General features: G+C 46.0%; 1 protein-coding gene across 5 annotated transcripts in view; it reads right to left on the reverse strand.

Annotated features, from left to right (window-relative positions):
• Nucleotides 1-21,282, reverse strand: part of APAF1 (apoptotic peptidase activating factor 1) — a 66,764-nt gene that overhangs the window by 26,613 nt on the left and 18,869 nt on the right. For 3 of the 5 annotated variants that reach the window (XM_044679695.1, XM_044679696.1, XM_044679694.1), the window contains exons 8-16: nt 20,551-20,718; nt 19,764-19,895; nt 14,747-14,860; nt 13,873-14,057; nt 10,526-10,652; nt 9,190-9,315; nt 6,741-6,872; nt 5,567-5,692; nt 3,896-4,057 (exon numbers count right to left, since the gene is read on the reverse strand). In XM_044679695.1, coding sequence (XP_044535630.1) covers nt 3,896-4,057; nt 5,567-5,692; nt 6,741-6,872; nt 9,190-9,315; nt 10,526-10,652; nt 13,873-14,057; nt 14,747-14,860; nt 19,764-19,895; nt 20,551-20,718 — 1,272 coding nt within the window. Of the gene's footprint in view, nt 1-843; nt 973-3,895; nt 4,058-5,566; nt 5,693-6,740; nt 6,873-9,189; nt 9,316-10,525; nt 10,653-13,872; nt 14,058-14,746; nt 14,861-19,763; nt 19,896-20,550; nt 20,719-21,282 lie in introns of all 5 variants that reach the window. The other 2 variants (XM_044679693.1, XM_044679692.1) reach the window with 1 other exon arrangement.

Raw genomic sequence — 21,282 nt, forward strand, 5'->3', positions numbered from 1 at the left:
GCAAAGGGGGAAGCGGGGAGTTTGCAGAGTCTGAATGTGACCTCAGACACTTTCTGGCTGCAAATCAGGGGCACTTCCCCTCTGTGGCTCCCAGAGATGTTTGCCACCGATAAAGTCCAACGAGGAAGGAGGCCCACATGCCGTCTAGGATGGACTAGGACTCCAGGGGCTGACAGTAAAGGAGCATGCGGGAGAGCCAGGCACACGTGTGCACACACACACCCTCCATACTCATAACATGTTACATAAAGTGGATGATTGTTGTTAAATGGAAAAAGGTTCCCAATTTCCCAAGCCTGAAATATTCTAGTAACTGAATTCCTTTACTTTAAATTTGCCCTTTCCAATTTCCATGACAAGAAGCCCCACTTCAGGAATGGGTGTTTACACTGGGGGTGGCATGGGGTCAGGGGAAGTGCAGTCACTTCCAACAACAAAAAAATTTTAAACAAATTGTACAGAGGACACAAACAGTGCCACTACTCCCTTGTTAAAAACCAAATGTGCACACTGAAAGAACCAGCTGTAAACAATCCAATGGCCTTGTGTCGATCTCATCATTTTTTACTTCTCTGCAGCCTGGGACACTGTGCCCATTGGATACTCTCACACCTCCTGGTTTTCATGACAACATTCTTCCCTGGATCTAGATGCTGCTATAATGGATAAACCTCTGGGCTTGGACATGGGAAGGACCTGAATTCAAATCTAACCCTTAACTTCTCTCGGACTCAGTTTCCTCATCTGCAAAGTGAAGAAGGTTATATCAGACTCTAAACCTATAATCCTGTGGTCTATCCGGCCTGAGGGGGCCCAAAAAATTCAAGCCACTGGGCAACTCACCTCCACACAGTAGTGGGACAGAGCCACTGCTGCCAGGTGGCTCTTGGGAAAGAAATCACAGAAGCGGATGGTGCTGCTGTGACCAGTATGGATTTCCCCCAACAGGCTCCTGCTCTGGACATCAAAAACCTGCAAAGAAATGGCAAAGCATCAGCAATGAGTGACAAGTGCACTAGGCATTGTCTCACCTGCACCCTCCCTGATGTCACTCTGTGTACAGGCTTTACAGCTTTGGGGACATGGCATTTCCCTCCTGAAGGATGGCTGGGCTCATGCTTGTTTCTGCATCCCCAGTGCCCAGCACACAGTCGGCACTTAATGAATGCTTGTCAGTCAACTAAGTGCTATCTCTGGCACCTAGCAGTGCTTGACACATCATAGGAATTTAATCAATGCTTCTTTCACTGAACTGCCACAATTATCATAATTAAAATGGCTGACCACCACCTTTAAAAAGAATGAACTCCTTAGAATCACTGAACAGCCATTTGTGATGTGCTGGCCTCCATGTGATGTTCAGAGCCTCTCCTCCAGCCTCCTCCTCCCTTTCCCATCTACTTTAGTCCCCAGCACGCACCTTTCCCTCCCTCCCAGCTGGTCCTCTGCTCTAACGCTTCATCCCGGCCTCTTTTAGGCCCTGACTCAGATCTCCTCTTTGGCCCTCTCATAGGGCTGGCTCTGTCTATGCAGGCTTGCCTGGTGTCGCTTCTGCAGAGCGAACAGCAGGCACTTCATAACTGCTGAAGATGGAGGCGGCGCTCAGGAGCCTAGGATCACTGATCCTGGGAAAGGGACAGGCTGTCCCACTTCTGGTTAGTCCCATGTTCAGGGAATCACAGGGCCCTTCACTAACCCTAAACTACTCTTTACCATGAAAGACCGTTTCCTGACTCTCCCTGTGAAATAATGCCCTCAGAGTATGGACCATGGGTTCGGGAATATTTAAATCGTGACTAACTGAAAGGAGAAAGGGAGACACATGATGCGCTCAAACAGTTTGCTCGTAGGAAACCCCCCAAAGAAGTGGCTGAAAAGATATCATCTTAGCAGCTGGGTGGATCAGCAGATAGAACACCAGACCTGGAGATCCTGGGTTCAAATGTGGCCTCAGACACTGCCTAGCTGTGTGACCCTGAGCAAATCACTTAATCCAGCAGGTCTAGAATGACGTATACATTCTCAAACATGACTAAGGTATCTGTCTTACTTGATTGTCTTTGTTATGAGAGAAAATTGTGAGGGGAGGTCATTGGGGTTAAATGATTTGCCTGGGGTCACACAGCTCGGAAGTGTCCAAGGTCAGATTTAAATCTGATGTCTTTTAAAAGACATCAATTGCTATGCCCAAAGAGCTCTAAAAGACTGCCTGCCCTTTGATCCAGCCATAGCATTGCTGGGTTTGTACCCCAAGGAGATCATAGATAAAAAGACTTGTACGAAAATATTTATAGCTGCGCTTTTTGTGGTGGCAAAAAACTGGAAAATAAAGGGATGCCCTTCAATTAGGGAATGGCTGAACAAACTGTGGTATCTGTTGGTGATGGAATACTACTGTGCTCAAAGGAATAATAAACTGGAGGAATTCCATGTGAACTGGAAAGACCTCCATGAATTGATGCAGATGAAAGGAGCAGAGCCAGGAGAACACTGTACACAGAGATGGATACAATGTGGTAAAATCAAATGTAATGGACTTCTGTACTAGCAGCAATCAATAATATAGAAATAGGTCTTGATCGGTTATGGGAGAATTGGGGGAGGGAAAGGGGAAAATAAGAACATGAATCATGTAACCATGGAAAATTTTTCTAAAAAATTAAAAATTAAAAAAATAATAATAAAATATCATCAAATTTTTTTTCAAAGAGGGAGAGATGGGCATGAACTATGAATGAGAAAACACCAACAGGCAGCCTGGTGGCCTCGGGGAGTGGAATGGACCCTTTATAAAGGGCTGGTACAGAGCTCTAGACAAAAATCAGATAAGAGGAGAATGTTTGGAGGGGAAGCAGTCCATACTGGTGGAGAATCCTGACCCCAGATCATCAGGGAGAGTCTGCTATGTAGCAACAATGCTAAGCAAAAACTTTCAAAAAAGCAGTTCATTCCTAGGTTATTGCTAAGACAAATGACTTCACCGTGACAGAGACATTTCCCATGAGAAGACAGAGAAACAAACTATTTTTTATTTATTCCTTTCGATTTCTAAAAGGCTTTAGTTTAAGTCAATGAATATATTCTTTTAAAACTTTTTTTTAAAAAAAGCAGCAAGAGTATTTCATACTAATTTTCATCCAGTGGCAATTTTGGACTCAACTGCCATCCTTGGGGAGAAAGAAATTGAGGCCTATGTTGGTCACTGGAGGAACCTCAATATTCTTACATTCCTCAGAGCGTCCTGGCCATTTCTGTATCCCTGCAAAAGCAGAGAGGCGGCCAAGGGACCCCCAAAGTAGGAGGCCCCTGGAAAGCCCAGATGATGTCATAAAAAGGCTGCCCAAAGGACCATGGGAGTTGAAATAGTTTCAAGAACAGATGATTCTTGACCATTAACTTCCAAAAAGGAGAAAAGCTGGTGAGAGCTGAAGGGCGGCAGCTGCTTCCACAATAGGCTGGGGATGAGTGCCTGGAGGGTCCCAGGAAAGGTTGGAAAGGGAAGGAAGGAGGACTAGCAGGAGAGGCCAAATAAGAAAATCAGAGCTTGCATGGGGCTGCTAGCAAAAGCTCTGGAAACGAAGACTAATTTTCTTTCATTCATCTGTTCATTTGCTAGCACTCATTTAACAGTGGGAGATGAGGTAGGAGAATTTCTGAAGCAGGGAAGGCAGTGCATGCTTGCTGATAGATGATATTTCTATTCTCCATGAAGGTCTGTGGGCTACCCTATGCCTACACTATCTCGTGTGATGCTCAAAGCACCTAGGAATGGCCCGCGGTCATGACTATCCCCACCTGACAGATGAGGAGCCTGCAGCACAGTGGGTGGAATGAAGCTCTGAAAGCGAGGAGGGCCATGGAGGGACCCTCTGGGGCTCGGGTCGTGCCCACCTACCAAGAGCCTGTTTGCAGCCGCCGCCATGAGCCGAACCCCGTCGCTGGACCAGGAGCAGCATTTCACCGCCACGTCCACGTCGTCCTGACGCCCATCACCAGACAGGAAGTGCTGCCTCACATCGATGCTGCTGAGCTCGTTGGCCGAGCTCACATCCCAAAGCTTATTAAAAAAGGAACAAACGACAACCCGAATGGTCAGACATCATGTGAGGAAGGCCAGCTCCCGGTGGGAGCACTGCTTTCGGTCAGGTTTTCACCAAAGTTTCCGTTTTTATCCCTCCCCCTCTGCAAGTGAAACAGTCCCACCAGGTCACAAAAGGAAAGGCACGGAAGCTGGACAGAAAGAGACAGGACGGGGGTGGGTGACTTGCCATGGGATGTGCTGCACGTCATAGGTGGCAAAGCTGGGGCTTGGCCCTGGCCCTCCTGGGCTACCTCTCAAAAAGCAGCATGTTGCACATGCTGGGGGGTGGCTAGGACTCAGGTAGGCCGTGTGCCCCTGCACAAGTTACACCACGCTCTTGGCCTCAGTCTCCTCAGCTGTAAAATGAGCTGGAGAAGCAAACAGCTAACCACTCCACCTTCTTTGCCAAGAAAACCCCAAATGGGGTTGCAAAGAGTGGGGCAGACTGAACAGCGCCTGAATGACCACAAGAAAGCAAAAGCCCACCCATCACTTACTTACAAAAAAAAGGTTAATGCACAAAGGCAAAAGAGAAGAGGAGCTGGCCAGAGGGGCCCTGAGCCACGGCAGCCGAACACAAGAGAATGCCACTCAAGGAACCTGCTGCTCCCTGACACCTCGATGTTTAGCAGCTACGTGAGCTGGGCTCACAAATCAGGTGACATGGGTTCAAATCCTACCACATACTAAGAATCTCACCCCGTGTGACTTTTGGTCATTTACTGGGGCCCCAGGATGTAAGCAACAGGGACTGGCCTGGACAAGATGGGATGTGATGGCTCCAAAGTTCCTTTTGGTTCCAAGCCCAAGATTCTCAATACTCTTACCTTTCCCATAGTGATCTACTCAACACACTTCAACAACACTTGGCACATCTGAATTGTTTGGAGGATTTGTTTTGTTTTATTAACTTCTAAAAAGCCAAAGTTTGCAGAAGACTTTGACCACAAATTATTATTAGTAGACATCATTTTACAGGATGTCCACACATAGAGAAACCCCAGTGGTAGCATCTAAAGAATACACTTTAATATATTCTTCAGTTGGTGAACCCAAATTATCCCCGCTTCAAGAATAAGGCAGCAGGGGCAGCTGGGCAGCTCAGTGGATTGAGAGCCAGGCCTGGAGACAGGAGGTCCTGGGTTCAAATCTGGCCTAAGACACTTCCCAGCTGTGTGACCCTGGGCAAGTCACTTGACCCCCCATTGCCTACCCTTACCACTCTTCTGCCTTGGAGCCAATATACAGTATTGATTCCAAGACAGAAGGTAAGGTTTAAAAAAAAACAACAAAAAAAGAATGAGGCAGCAAACTATTCCTGGGAGTTTGTTATGAAAAATAGTTATAATGAAGTTGCTCCTGAGAAAAAGTTGATGGAAAATAAGATTAATGGCTTCCACTTTTTAAAATATGAGCATTTTCTATTTAGAAACCAGAATATAGTCAACAAAATTGCATCTCTTTTGGGCCCATACAAAAGCTTACCTTCAGTGTTCCATCCGCTGAACAGCTAGCCAAATGTTTATCATCCGGTGAGAATTGGCAGTGGTTCACTGAATTCGTATGACCGAAGAGGGTATTCCGACACTCCTGCTTATTAAGATCCCAGAGCTATGTGGAAATATAAACAAAATCAGAGGATTGGGCAGAATCTCAAGGTGGACAGGAACCCCAGAGCCCAATGAATCCAACCATACCCAAGCAGCAATCTCCTTTACAACAAAGCCAACCATCCTCTGTCCCCAAACCTCCCACAATAAAGAGTGTCCCCCACATCCCATAGCAACACATTCCATACAGGGCAGGTCCAACTGTTAGGGAGTCTCTCCTTTACCCCAAGACTACAGCTGCTTCTTTCATTCTTCTTAAGCTAAAAGAAGATATTGAATTCACAGTATTCCAGAGGTGCCATGAACTAGTAATGGGGCTGCACTTAGATGAGAATCTAAAGCACACTAGGGAACTCTAAGATTTACCTTATCCATTAGTTTGAGCACTAAATAACTGGATAGACAGTTAACTGCCTACTTTAACTAGTCTGGAACAATTACAATTTTGCTTCTGAGCTTGGCATTCAAATGGAAGATGCATCTTAGTAATAGGAATTACTCACAGATGTTGTTAAAAGGCAAAAGCTGTTATTTAATTCTAGAAATGGATGTTTCTTGTCCTCTTCAATACAAATCTTCAACCTAGTAGCTTAACTGTGCAGTCATTACATTTTGGAAGAAAACTCGTAAGAGTTTCAAGAGTGAAAGCTATTGCTCTGAGACCTGAGATAAGTTGAAAGAAATGTATTGAGTTTTTCAAAGTCCCTGGGAGATTTAGTCATTGTATCTTAATATTCTCACTTAACTATGAAGCACCTTTCTTTGGGTGATTATTACATTTTATTATAAGGTCCTATAAAAAAAATTGACATGCAATGTGGTATAGTGATTAGGGACTTGAAGTCCCACCTTATACACTTACTAGTTGTGGGACCCTGGACAAATCCTTAACCTCCCTTTGCCCTAGATTCTTCATCTGTAAAATAAGAGGGTTGGACTTTAAAGACTCTTTCCCCTCTAAATCTATAATCCTGAAATAGAAGGAAATCAAGGAATGGACTTTAAGCCATACTAAAAAATTAGCTCATAATCTGGACAGTTGCACTCACTTTGAGGAAATAGTCACTGGATCCAGTGGCTAAGAGAAGGTGGTGCTCCATATTGGTAAAATGACAACAGTTGACCTGTTCCGTATGCTCATCATAGGTGTGTACCAGCTCCCCAGTCCTTGAATTCCAAATCTAAACAGAATGGGGGAAAAAAAGCAGACTGAGGCAGCAACACAACTTTTATCTGTGTTGCAAGGCAACATTCTCAAAGAAAAGCAGAAGAAGAGAACAAGTCTGAAATCGCATTGTCGAAGGAGCTGACACTGGAGGGCAGCAGTTTGGTTTGAGGCCAATGGAGACAGGAGGAAACACCCTGACCTGCCCACCCAAGAGTATCTTTTCTAGCACAATTACAATTTAGTGAAAACACTGATTCATCAACCAGGCAGCCTTTTCTACGAGCTTACCGTGGGATAAGCCCTAGGAAGGAGGAGCCAAAGCAAAGAGGAGACAACAAATAGATACATAACAATCAGACAACACAGAAAGGGCCACAGAAGATGGAGAGGAGTGAGGAGAGGGGAGACAGAGGGAGATGGAGGGACAGGGACAAGATCTGTATGGGAGGGACGAAAGGGAACCTCAGCACCTGAGAGGAAAGGAAGGGCAGCCTACAGAAGGTGGGACTTCAGCTGAGTGTTGTAAATTTTTTAGGGGCACAAGTTAAAGAGCTCTGGATTTAGCCTCAGAGGACCTGGGTTCCAATCGTCATTCTGTCTCTACCCCTTCTACAGAGACCCCCTAGCTCAGGTTGCTTCATCTGTAAAATTTTGACACTGAATGAGGAGATTTCTAAGGTCCTTACCTGCTTTTAATCATGTTTTTAATATATGATGGCAATGGCATGATAATAATAATAATAACCACTTATGTAACTGTTTATGTAAGATTTGCAACAAGCCTTTCAATTGCTACCTCTTTTGGTCCTTGCAATAACCCTGGGAGGAAGGTGCTGTTATGGCCCCATTTTAGAGATAAAGATTAAACTCAGGCAAACCGGTTCGGTGGCACGAACACCTGAATAAGCACCTGCGTCTTCCTGACTCCTGTGGCCCTCTGGACACTGGCGTCCCAGTGCCCGTCTGCACAGCACCAGAGAACTTGGGGGAGTTCCCTCAGAGAATGAATGAAAACGGAGAACTCTCCGTCTGAGCTTCAGGCAGGATTCTTGGAAGCAAGTCAAGCCTGCACCCCCTAAGGTGCCCAATGCTACATCCTTTCAAGGCTACACAAAGTAGCTGGGTTCTGCCCCCTGCAGTCTTCCCCCCTGTCCCTGGCACTGGTTTTCCTAAAGCAGAGGTCTGCCCACATCTGCTGGGTCCCTCTGAACCAGACCCCATGCTCTCCGCCATTGTACTGCTGTGTCCAGCTCCCACAGCAGGATCTAAAGAGAGAGTCTCAAAGGACTCAATCAAGAATTCTGACAAGCAGCAGGTGGGCTGTGGGCAAGCGCAATGCCCAGCCCAAAGCTCAGGACCCCAGCTGCCCAAGGGCAAGGCTGCTGGCCCCCAAAGCTGAAGTCCCCAGGGCGTCTGGGTCTCTCCTGGGGACCCTCCCCTGCTCGGAGGGCGACGAGTCACATATCTCCTGAGCTCTGCCGGATCCAATCTGTCCGCAAGTTCCCAGGATGGACCCTATGGCTCTGTCACGCCACACAGAGATGCCTCTCTAAAACAAGGCAGCCGCCCTATGCACGGGGCCCCAGGACAGGCCCCCTCCTTGATCAGGCTGCCCTCTGAGCCCCTGTGCTCTTACTCACTAACATCTCACCTTCCAAAGGATGCCCAGAATGACTCAATGATGTACAGATCCGCCTTGACCTCGGAAAACCAGCACAGGGAGCAAGTTCACACTCCGGGGCTCCCCAGACCAGTGAAATCACTTGGGGTGCCACCTTGCCTCTCGAGGAGGAAGGCATTGTGAGTCTATGGTACAGGGGCAGCTGGGTGGCTCAGTGAGGGGAGAGCCAGGCCTAGAGGCAGGAGGTCCTGGGGTCAAATTTGGCCTCAGACACTTCCTAGCTGAGTGACCCTGGGCAAGTCACTTACCCCCCATTGCCTAGCCCTTGCCTTGGAATATTGCTGCAGCGATCCAGGGGGGCAGTGATGGCCACAGGTGCATTTATCTTTCCTATTAATTGCTATTAAAATTTTTTAAAAATTAATTTCCAGGAGGCTAAGTAATATTTTTTCTGGAAAGGGGGCGGGAGGCCAAAAAAGTTTGGGAACCACTGATTTAAGGGAAAAAAAAAGTCTGTGCTACTCAAAGGCTGAAGTCCTCTTGCCTAGACCTTTTCTGGGCCTGCTCTGGCGGTCTGCTGAAGCCTTTGGGTCTCTTCTCCATCATGGCTAGAGGAAATACCTGGAGGGGGGGGGTCCCCTGGCTGATTTCAGAGGTAAGGAAATGGGGCCTGATGAACAGCCATGCTGTCTGGGTGCGAGCGGCCTACCTTCACTTTCCTGTCCGCCGAGCAGGTGGCTATAAAGCGGTCATCCTTGGAGAAGGCACAGCAAAGCACCTCGTCCTCGTGGGCCTCCACCTCCAGGAGCCGCTCTCCCGTCTCTGCCTTCAGCACCTGCCACAAATGATGGCCACAAAAGTCAGTCCTCCTGCCTTGGGCGGCTTCTGGAATGGGGGGGGGGGACGCCCCCTTCTCTTGGCCAAGACACGCCTCCCTGTGGGCTGGAGCACGACAGCCCCAGGCCGGCTCCCTCCCCATCTCAGGGCTGCAAGCTGCCACAGAGCAGCGGACAAGGCTGACCCCTGCAGGGCGGAGCAGAGACTGCGCCCCAAGATGAATCTCATCACCACAGGCTGCCCCAGGGGCCCCGCCGGCCCCTCCCTCCACAGTGGAGGAAAGCGAGGCCCAAAGCAAGGTCCGTGTGGAGGTCAACACTGTGGCCCGCACCTAGAAGTCTACAAACACTATCCCAAGTGCCAGACAACCACTTCTGGTCCCTCCGAGTCAGGCCACCTGCCCAGAGTTCCCACTTTCACTAAAAACGACCCAGAACCCTCTGCAATCTGGCTCCCAAAGTCACAGCCAGAGGGTGTGAGCCAGCACAGGAGGGTGCCCACGTGCAGAATGCTGCCTAAGCAACCACAAGCTCCCACGCATTGGTCGACTTATTCTTTGTTTCAAGAGAAAGTGCCTAGCACTGGGATATTTTTAAAAAAGGTACAAAACTAGTTTTAAAAAATAACAACATGGGGGCAGTTGGCTGACTTGGTGGATGGAGAGCCAGGCCGTCCTGGGTTCGAATCTGACCTCAGACACGTCCTAGCTGGGTGACCCTGGGCAAGTCACTTTCCTCCACTGCCTAGCCCTTACCACTCTTCTGCCTTGGAAACAATACATACTATTAATTCTAAGGCAAGTAGGTAAGGGTTTAAAAAAGGAAGAAAGAATAAGCCAAATAATGGCCTTGCAGACAGATGTCACCAAGGAACCTCAGAAAAGAACATGATGCCATTATATTCCCTCCGCACTTCCAGGTCAGAGCAGTCTATCATGTCCACACCAGTGCCACACCGGCAAGGCAACTAGAAACCACTGACTTGGAGCGCACCCTCAGACCCTCCCACTCTCTGCCCATTTTTCCCTGAGGAGGTGCTCGACAGATGTGGGGAGAGGAGGGGAGGCCACTGCTGGCTGTGCCCGGGGACCTGGGGCGGGCAGCCAGACGGACGGATGGCTCATGGAGGAGGTACCAAAGGCTCCTCCGTGCCTGCAGCAAGCACAGGAGCTGTCGGAGCACAGAGCGCTCTCCCGCCTCTCGTCTCACCTGTAGGGTTTTATCGGCACCGCAGGATGCGATTCTCTGCCCGTCCTCTGAAAAGCAAGCGTGGTAGACAGCATCTGTGTGGGGGCGCACGACCAGCTGGGAGAGCTTCTTGATCGTTTTTTTGTTTCTAGGCACACAGAAGGAGAAGGGAAGCCGCAGTAAGTGAGGGTCTTCCCTGGGCAGAGCTGAGTTCTCAGCTCACACACGATGAAGAGCTTGTTCCCCCTCCTCCAAAATACACTTCTTATTTGGATAAGTGAAGTGTGATTGGAAGCCCCTATAATACCAAGACTTTAATAAGTAGAGCTATAACAGTGGTCATTCCCTAGGAGCACCAAAAGTAACAGAATACTGAGTACCATATAAAAGTTTTTAAGCTATCTAATTTGTATAAAAAACTGATATGCACCTCTTACAAAGGTCTAATTACTCAATTTTATAAGGAGCTAAATCAATTTTACAAAAAAAGCAAGTAATTCCACAACAAGGGACATGAATAGGCAATTTTCAGATAAAGAAATCAAAACTATCAAAAAGCACAAAAAAAAGTGTTCTAAATCTCTTATAATTAGAGAAATGCAAATCAAAACAACTCTTGAGGTATCACCTCACATCTAGCAGATAGGCTAACATGACAGCAAAGGAAAGTAATGAATGTTGGAGGGAATGTGGCAAAATTGGGATATTAATGCATTGCTGGTGGAGTTGTGAACTGATCCAATTATTCTGGATGGCAATTTGGAACTATGCCCAAAGGGTGCTAAAAGACTGTATACCCTCTGATCCAGCCATACCACTGCTGAGTTTATACCCCAAAGAGATAATAAGGAAAAAGACTTGTACAAAAGTGTTTATAGCCCTGCTCTTTGTGGTAACAAAAAATCAGAAAATGAGGGAATGCCTTTCAATTGGGAAATGATTGAACAAATTGTGGTATCTGTGATGGAATACTATTGTGCTAAAAGAAATAATGAACTGGAGGAATTCCATGTGAACTGGAAAGACCTCCAGGAATTGATCCAGAGCAAAAGGAGCAGAGCCAGGAAAACATTGTACACAGAGACTGATGTACTGTAGGGTAAAATGCAATGACCCAGGACAATCCTGAGGGACTTATGAGAAAGAAAACAGTCCACATCCAGAGAAAGAATTATGGGAGTAGAAACACAGAAGAAAACAATTGCCTGATCACATGAGTCGATGGGGATATAATTGGGGATGTAGACTCTAAGCGCTCACCCTAGTGCAAATATCTATAATATGGAAATAGATCTTGATCAATAACACATGTAATACCCTGTGAAACTGCTTGTTAGCTACAGGATGAGGGTGAGAGGAGGGGAGGGAAAGAACATGAAGCATGGAAGCATGGAAAAATATTCTAAATCAATTAAATAAAATATTTCAAATAAAAAATAAAAAAATAAGCTCCTGGTACAAAGCAACCCTCTACACTTTTTTTTTTAATACCACTTACCTTCCACCTCAGAATCAATACTATGTCAGAAGAGTGATAAGGGCTAGGCAATGGGAGTTAAGTGACTTGCCCAGGGTCACATAGCTAGGAAGTGTCTGAGGCCAGATTTGAACCGGCCTCCTCTTTCTAGGCCAAGCTCTTCATTCACTAAGCCACCCAACGGTCCCCCTTCTAAAACTCTTAAATCTCAGAGAGATTGAACTGGGTTAGAGTTGCCACTCCAGAAAGCTCAGCATAAAGATGAAATCACTAGCATGCACAGTAACTGGTCAGACTGCAGAGTGTCCTGGGCTCCCACTCAGGAAAGCCTCCTGTCCAGTCTGGCTTCTGACCCTTCCTAGCTATGGAGCCCCAGTGAGTCATGGCCTCAAAATGCCTCAGATGTTTTTTGACTCTTGGTCTGGGATGGTATTAACAAAATAGCCTTGGAAGATCCTTCCAGTTCTGAGATTCTGTGATTCCATGATGTGGAACATCAGAGACTGGTTCTACTCTGTTGTGGAGACCATTTCTCACACTGGACGTTCCCTACAGTGCCAAAATGGAGATTCTTTGCCTAACTGTGTTCTGCAAGCACAATGCTGGCTGTCACCCCTGCATGAACAGGGCACCAGCAGCCAGGAGAGGGGAGGGGGGCTGTGTGCAGTGAGCAGGGGGCAGAAGGAGCAGGCACGCCAGGCTGGCAGGAGTTGGCAGCCCAATGGATAGAGCACAATTCTTTCCCTGGAGTTGGAGACCCGAGCCTATCCTGGCTGTGGGTCCCTGAACATTCCCTTAACTTCTTGCCTGGTTCCTCAGCTGCAAAGGGGAAGAATCCTGGCGCCCCCTCTCAGGGTGGCAGTGATAAAGACAAGAGTGAGTGTACAGTGCCGAGCAGAGATGACACCAAGAAAGCTGCATGACAATGGCCACTGAAGCTGAGGGAGAGGGGAAAGCCAGGACAGGGCCAGTGGCCACATGGGGAACAATATGGAGCCAGGACAAGCAGGGTCAGGGGAACCAGGGAGCCACGGCATTACGGCAGATGCAGGGAGGGTGAGCTTTTCTTTCTAAGGACTGAGCAGCCAAAGGAGGAGAGAGAACTTGAGGAGATGGATCCACGAAGGTCATTTGTTCTTTTTTAAAGAATGGGAGACCTGAATCTGCTTAAATCTTCTTCCTTAATGTACCAACCGAGCATCAATTAAGCACCTACCACATGCCAGGTACTGTGCTGGGTGAGGGCACAGGGGAAGCACGTGCACAAAGCGCTTTACCCAAGTGCTGCAAACACCAAGACTTGGGAAAGGAAATCATCTCTGTGAAGCTGACAGTGCAGCTAAGGCTGGAAACTGAGGTGCCCAGAAGCCCAACAGTTTGCTTGAGGTCCCCCAGCATGTTAAATATCTGGGGCAGGACTCCAACCCAGATCTCAGGACTGCGCATCCAGAACTCTTCCCATTGCCTATTTCTAAGCCTTCCATGGCTGATGGAATGATGCCCCTTTATACTTACTGACAGAGGTTGATATGGTCATAAAACCAACAAGTCCTGGGTACAAATTATGCCTTGGAGAAATACTGGCTGCATAACCCTGGTAAGACACTGAATGTTCTCATTGTTCTGGGCATCTCTCCAAGGCTCTGAGTTGCAGAAGTGGCCAGACTTAAACTGGAAGACAGAGGTTCCCTAGACCACGGAAATCCAGGTAAAATCTCTTCTCTCTATACTGACTTCCATGGAATTTTCTGAAAGGCTTTTAAAGAAAGGCTTCTAGAAAAGCCAAAGCATTCTTCAGGATCCCAAAATCATCCCAAGGAGGACAATGCATAAATATTAGTGCAGCATTTTAACTTCTCCCCCTTTTCAGAGTTTATCTTAACCTACTTACATCCATTCCAAGTAAAGTTTCCCTTTATCGACCTCCTGCTTAGCCCGTAATTTGGCTTGTCTGTACACTTCAGAAGTTTCAGGTTCACAGAGACCAAGTTGCACAATATTAGGAAATGGCTGGCGTCCAAGAAGGTGTCCATTGAGAGATAAAAACTCTTGAAAATTCTCACAGATGGTCCAATCCTATAGCGAATTGAAATCTCTTAGAAATGCAAACAGATCTAAAATTTGACATTTCTCTAAATGTCACTATGATCTTCTCATCTTTTAGGTTTGAAGGAAACATCCTTTCCTCTGAACTAATGTGAAATGACTTCTCTTAGACTGGATTTTAAAGGATCCAGTTAAAGTTTGGTTAACCAGGTACTTACATTCAAGACAGGTTTACTTTCCTAACACAAGAAATATCTCTTAAAGTCGCTCTAAATCATTACTAAGAGTTATTTAGACCATTACACATTTCTATTGTTCCAACCTAAGCCCTCCAAAACTACCCTATTTGACTTCAAGAGAAACTCAAAAGACAGAGCAAAAGCAAATTATAGAGGGAGATAATTAACTCAAAGAACAAAAACTATTTTCTAATGCAAGCTAACAAGTTTAGATTTTTTTAATTTAGTTTTTTCCAACTAACAAAAATCTATTTTATCTCCTCACACCACCTCCCCAGGAAAAAAAAAATCATCCAATAAGCATTTATTAAGTGAGTACTATGTACTAAAACTGTTTTGAGACTATTATACAAAAAACTAGGTCCTGCCCTCAAGGAGCTTACATTCTAAGGCAATCTTTCCTTATCCCACTATTAAAACTAGATCCCAACATCAAAACAAGGCGTCATTCAAGATCTTATTTTTTATAAGGATACATACCTTCTTGTCCAATAAATGTCTATATTGCATAAACTCATGTATCAAATGAGCAGGTCCTACAAGCTCAGTCTTTGCTTTAATCCAATCGAGGGAAAACATTAGATTGCAAAGTTCCTAAAATAAAGGGGAGGACAGTTTAGATTTCCAAAAGAAAGATACCTTCTCTATACCCATGCATGTGCGCACATACACATGCACCTGTGCCTATCACTGCTGATGGTGGATGTTTCTAAGAATGGGGCTTGGGCAAAGTAACCAAAGAATTTAATACTGTATTAGAAATGTTAACTTTACCAATAAGAGAAGAAAAGAATTTGAAAGAGTTAATATTAAGCAATGAGAAACTAAACTATCACTCTTTGTAGATGATATGATGAGAATCCTAGATTGAGTCAACTAAAAAGCTAGTGGAAATAATTACTAACTTTAGCAAAGTTGCAAGATACAAAATAAACCCATATAATCATCAGCATTTCTATATATTTCCAACATAGTCCAACAGCAAGAGTTAGAAAAAAAAAACTCCATTTAAGATAACTTTAAATATTTGGGAATCTATTTGCCAAGACAAACACAGGAATTATATGAACACAATTACCAAACATCTTGTATACAAATAAAGTCCGATCTAAACAATTGGAAAAACATTAACTGCTATGGGTAAGCCAAGCTAATATAATAAAAATTACAATCCTACCTAAATTAATTTACTTATCCTATCAAACTACCAACAATTTATTTTACAGAACTAGAAAAAAAATCATGGATGATTAGAATGGAAAAAGACTGAGGTAAACAGAGCCACAAGAGGACAATTTATACAAGTCTGAAAGCTCTTCTGATCAATGCAATCCCCAACCATGATCCCAAAGGGCCAACCATGAAGCAGCGACCCACCTCCCTACAGAGTGGGGGGGACCTCTAGGTGCAGAATGAGACACCTATTTTTGTAGAAGGCCAATGTGGGAATTCCTTTTGCTTGGTTATGTCTAACTGTTATAATGTTTCTTTTTTTCTTTTCTTTTTTTTTTTTTTTAAATTGAGGGTAGGGTGAAGAGGGATGGCTAAGCAGCACAGTGGATAGAGTGCTGGAACTGGAGTCAGGAAGACCTGAATTCAAATATGACCTCAAACACCCCCTATCTGTGTCCCTAGGCAAGTCACACTTCATCCTGTTTTGCCTCAGTTTCCTCATTTGGAAAATGAGCTGCAGAAGGAAATGGCAAAAAACTCCAGTATCTTTGCCAAGACGACCCCAAATGGAGTCATGAAGAATTGGAGGTGACTGAAACAACTGAACAACAAAGAGTGAACAACAAGAAAATAAATGCTATTAACAGAAAAATAAAATGAAAAAAGAAGACGTTTTTTAAAAAGTTGTACTTGGCAGATTCAAGGTTTCATATTGATGTGGGCTGAAATGTCCCCAAGCCCTGCCAAGTAGCTGTGCACAATCTAAAGAGCACAGAAACAACTAGCTGATTAGGACGGGGCCACCTTCTGACAGAACAGACAGGCTGCTCAGATTCACAATTAGGAGAAAATTCCTCATCAGTCTTTAGACATACCTTGGACCCTTGGCAGGGTCTCTGGCAGCACGTTCAGGGTTTAGTTACCCAGTCACACAGAACTAGGTTCAAAAGTGCTCGGTTTGTACACTCCCTGCCTTCCCCAGAATCAGGAACCAGAAGATACCCCATTTTCACAGGGGTTTTCCCTGCCTCGGGGGTGAGCACAATCACACAGGTCCCATGGGTAAAGTGGCATCAGTGTGCCTTGGGCACGACAGGGCCAATGACCACCCAAACGGATGGCCCCTTCCTCAGTGACTAAGGGAGACAGAAGCATTCCTGAGAAGCCCTTGGGGCCTGTCCCCCTCAGCAGGGCCACTCCACTTTCCTCCCTCACCTTGGAGCCAGCCTCAGGACAAGACCCCCAGCTCACCCCCCATGGCACTAAGAAATCCCCTTTTTTTGTCCCTTCCCATGTGAATACGTTCACATTTGCTGATGACCACCAAGTTATAAATTTTTTCTAATTGTTTTTAAAAAAGAAAGAAACAATATGTCCAAGATCAGGCTTGAGTCTACTTCCACCAGGCGCCAGATCTCCTGGCAAAGAAGGTGGCTGTACTCCAGGGCCCGAGCTGTTGGATTCCTGTCACCTTAGGGCAGTGATGACAAACCTTTTAGAGATGGGGTGCCAGGCTCTGCCCCCCCACCATGCCCCTCCCACACACACATGCTGGGTACACCTCACCCAAGGGAGGGAGGAAGCGCTCTCGTTGGGCTGCAGGGCGGAGAGGCAGGGGAAGTGAGGAATGTCCTCAGCTAATGCTCTGCTCCCCTCCAGCTCTGCCCCCTGTGCACTCCCCTTGGGCTGCTGGGCAGAGGGGTGGGGATGTGAAAAACGAGAGGGAAAGGGGAGCAGCTCCACCAGAGTCCCTCCACCTTTCTAGTAATGAACTTGGGGGGGGAGGGGCTCGTGCCCACAGAGAGCGCTCTGCGTGCCTTCCTTGGCAGCCATGCCATAGGTCTGCCATCACTGCCTTAGGGCCTCCGAAGTGGTGGGGCTTCACTTCTCCACAGCTCACCGGCAGGCTACCTCGGCCCCCAGAATCTCACCAGAAGGAGCGAGAAGCAAACCGGACACTCTCTCCTCCACCTGCCCAGTGGCCAGCGATACTGCCAAAGCTTGGGTCTGACCGTGTCCCTCAGCTCAACCAACACAAACATCTGTTTGGAAGCCTTTGCTCATCTGGCTCCACCCTCCCTGCGCAGGCTTGTTACAGGCTGCAAGACAACTCGGCTTCCCACCTGCTATTCCCCATACAGGATTCTGCTTCTCCCATCTCTGCACCTTAGTCCTGGCCACCCCCCCACGGCTGTACTCCCTCCTTTCTCAGCCTCTCAGAATGTCCTGCTTCCTTCAAAGCCCAGCTCAAAAGTCCTTCATGAAGCCTCTTCCTGGTCCCCCCACTTAACAGGGCTGCCCTAACCCCTAATGATTTTAGCCTTACTTTGTCCAGGTCTGCATTTATTTTACACATATGTGCTATTTTCTCCCAATAAAGTGTGAGTACTGAATAGATATAAGTTACTTGACTGAATTCTGAGAAGCAGGACAAGGCTTGTATGAAGTCCATGAGAGTAAAGAATTCAGGCTAGAAAATGCAACACACCCGCCATGCACACTGTTGTGGTAATATTAATCTTGTTTGGGGTTTGGATATTGCTGGCCAGTTGATACTGATCAGGCGGCAGAGAGACTAAAGCTGTCAGGATAACCTATTTGAAGGTGGTAGATGAAATGCCAGACACAGCCTAATCCAACTCTTCTTGAATTATTATGAGGAGAGGCAGGGGCAGGATAAAGAAGTGGGAATACACAGGCGAACTCTTATCCTAATTCTAATATTTCTAAATATAAACCCCCAATCTAAATCCTCACAGATTTGCTTCCTGTTCACCAAGGTGAACCTCCTTAAACTATTCTCAACTATCTAAACCCCAATTTCTGTCTAACTAAACTTATTCTAATAGATGAACTTCAGCTGATATTAACCTCCTTAAAATAATCTCTGAAAACAAGCGAGCTTCCTGAAGCTACCTGCCAGACTGGCTGTTGGGCTCTAGCCTGTCAGAGAGAGTTTCAGGGAGGAAGCAGAGCCCTCTACTGGCTCCCACTTCACCAACTCTTCTCAGTGTCTTCGATGTTAAGCCCACTTCTTGTAGCAATCCAGGTATACATTAATTGTGGTATTATTTTAAGAAGTATTCAAAAAAAACTTAACCCTTATACTGCTAATGATTGATCTCTGTAATCTTGAGTCAAATTGAACATCAACCTTGCCAAATCCCTAGCCCTTCCCTAAGGCTACACCCCAGAGGAGAGGTCAGTTATCTCAGTCTCCTTACTTTTCCTTCAATGATCAATTAACATAGGTATCAAACATCAGTAGATGCCTTAGGCCATATCCACCCTGGATCAGGATCTTAGCTCTATCTATTGTTTTTGGTTTTGGCAGTTTGCATTTTATGATGATGACCTCATAATGTTAATGTATCAGGCCACTGAGCTCTTCTCTTCCCCCCATACTGTAGTAACCCCAATAAAGGTGACAAGAAATGAACTGGTAGAGAAGCTCTTAACCATCAGAGCTCCTAACCATGAAGCTCTTGACCACCAGAGCTTACTCGCTGTAGGTCTATCTTATGCCCAAACTTTCCGTGTCTGTGTGTCTTTATTCTCGCCTTATGTTCTCCTTCCATTAGTCCTTAACCCGGAACCCATTTTCACTCAGTCCTTGGTTCCCCTTTCTGAGAGTCCAACCCACTAGGAATCTTCGTGGAGTCGGTGGATGGCTTCACTTCTCAAGGCAATCTCTCTCAAATCACTCACAAATATTCTCAGAGAAATTCCCCAGCAACCTGCTTGAGAGAGGAAGGTCAAGAGGCAGGCCCCAACTGTCTTTTCCTTCCTGGCTTTACTGTCTCCCCTTAAAGAGCCCTCAGTCCTATTTTAAAGGCTTCCACCATTGTGTGGCTGTTCTCTCTCTCATAGTATCCAAATTGCAACTCCATCTCTGTCCTAACACTTCTGCTCAGAATAAACTAATTTAAAATCCTTATAATTCATAACACAGAGGGGCTCCTAATGCTCTCCGATATGACGGAAAGGAGGGGGGAGGCTCAGCGTCCATCTGCCCCCACAAGCCTGTGGTGTGCCAGCGTGGCCTCCGTGCACCAGTGCTCCCCGGAAAGCCCTGTGAGTGTCAGGGCCGCCCCTTCCTTCTGTTAACAATCCATCGATGTTTAAGGGAAGCCAATGTAAAGGAGGACAGTGTCTACGGGTGTGTCTGGGAGCACTTCTCACAGCAAATCACCCATATACGAGGGTAAGCTTTATTTTTCATTAAAATGAGCAGAGCCCTAAAGCGAGCAGCCCTTGTCTCCCTCCCCAGCAGGACCCCAGCCGGGGGGCCCCAGAGTGAAGAAACCAAAGCCAGACCACTTACCTGGCGCATGTCGGCACTCGCCATGTGGTATGCCAGAAAGTTGTACCAGTACATGGAGTCTTCTTGATCTGAAGGGAGGGAATGTGCCTGGCAGCACCTCTGGAACTGGGTCACAACCTTTCTGTGCAGCTCCTGCAACCAGAACACAACCATGTGCATCAGCTGGCTAAGAAAATTACGGTCTTGTGTCACAAGAAATGACAAAAGGGAGTTTCAGAGAAAGCCAGAAAGATTTGGATAAACTGATATAGAGTAAACTGAAAAGAACCAGGAAAACAACTTAAACAATAACACTGTAAAGATAAACGACTTTAAAAACTTAAACCTAAGGACTGAAACTGGTCAAAGCCACCCACCTCTGAACACAGTCCTGAGAGACTCAGGGTGTAGACTGAGACATGCATCTTTTGAATACAGCCAATGTGGGAATTTGTTTTGCTTAACAATGCATATTTCTTAAAGACTTTCTTTTCCTTTCTTCCCCCCCCCCCCTTCTTCATTGAGGAGAGAAGATGGGAGAGGGAAAATAAATATTTTTAAGTAAAAAAATAATTAATTAAAAAAAAATTTTAGTAAGTAGAGAAATTTCAACATCCTTTCATGCTCCTCTACCATGGATAGTTCTAGTGTCAAAATATATGATATTTAGATCAATAGTTAGATTATATTTAGATCAATATTTAGATTATAGCTTTGCCTTTTAATTTATGAAGAATTAATGAATTAATTTTTTTTAATGAAAGGGGAAGAAAGACTACGCCATTCCAACCTTACAAAGACCTGGTACCTTGAGTTGGTTGCGGTTCTTCTCCATGAGGAAGTCTACTTGAAGATCATGTAAGTAATAACGGAAAGACTTTCCATTTCGATCATAAAATAGGAGGGACTTGTTAATAAATTCTTGTAGGATGTCCTCGACCTCTTCAGTCTCCATGTCCCAGAGAATACATAATACCTGGGAAGCATTGTGAGACTTAAGGCACCCAGAAGCAACAGGAACAGGGACATGGGGAAGGGGCGACACTATAAAGGGAGATCATGTGGGCAGCCACCCCCCAGCTCCCTGGGGAGAAGGCAGGACACTAAGGAAGCACAATGCTTTCTGGCTTCATCAGAAGCACTTCCTTGAAACTAGCCCTCTGGACAGACTCTAGATAGATAATACATGTTTTACATCCCCATGCACACAAGTCCCAGCAGCCTTGCTGGAGAATAAGTGTCAATGGGAAGCTAGAAGCGACTCTCCCCATTTCACCCCCATTCAATGACTCTGGCCTGACTTGGAGTCAGTGGTTCTTCAAGTCCTCCAAGCAGAGGAAAGGAAGGAACCTCAGTTACATCCCCTAGCACCCCGTGTTCTAGTTATGTGGCACGGGAAGAGGGCAAGAACAGAAAGGTCCCACAAACATTCAGAGCAGGAGCTTCGTAATGAGCAGGTACTGATCAATGTTCACTGATTGGGGAATGTCTGGCAAACTGCAACATGTTGATCCATCAGTGAACAAAATGTTTATTAATC

Source organism: Gracilinanus agilis, chromosome 5 (genome assembly GCF_016433145.1).
Source record: "Gracilinanus agilis isolate LMUSP501 chromosome 5, AgileGrace, whole genome shotgun sequence".
Taxonomy (NCBI): domain Eukaryota; kingdom Metazoa; phylum Chordata; class Mammalia; order Didelphimorphia; family Didelphidae; genus Gracilinanus; species Gracilinanus agilis.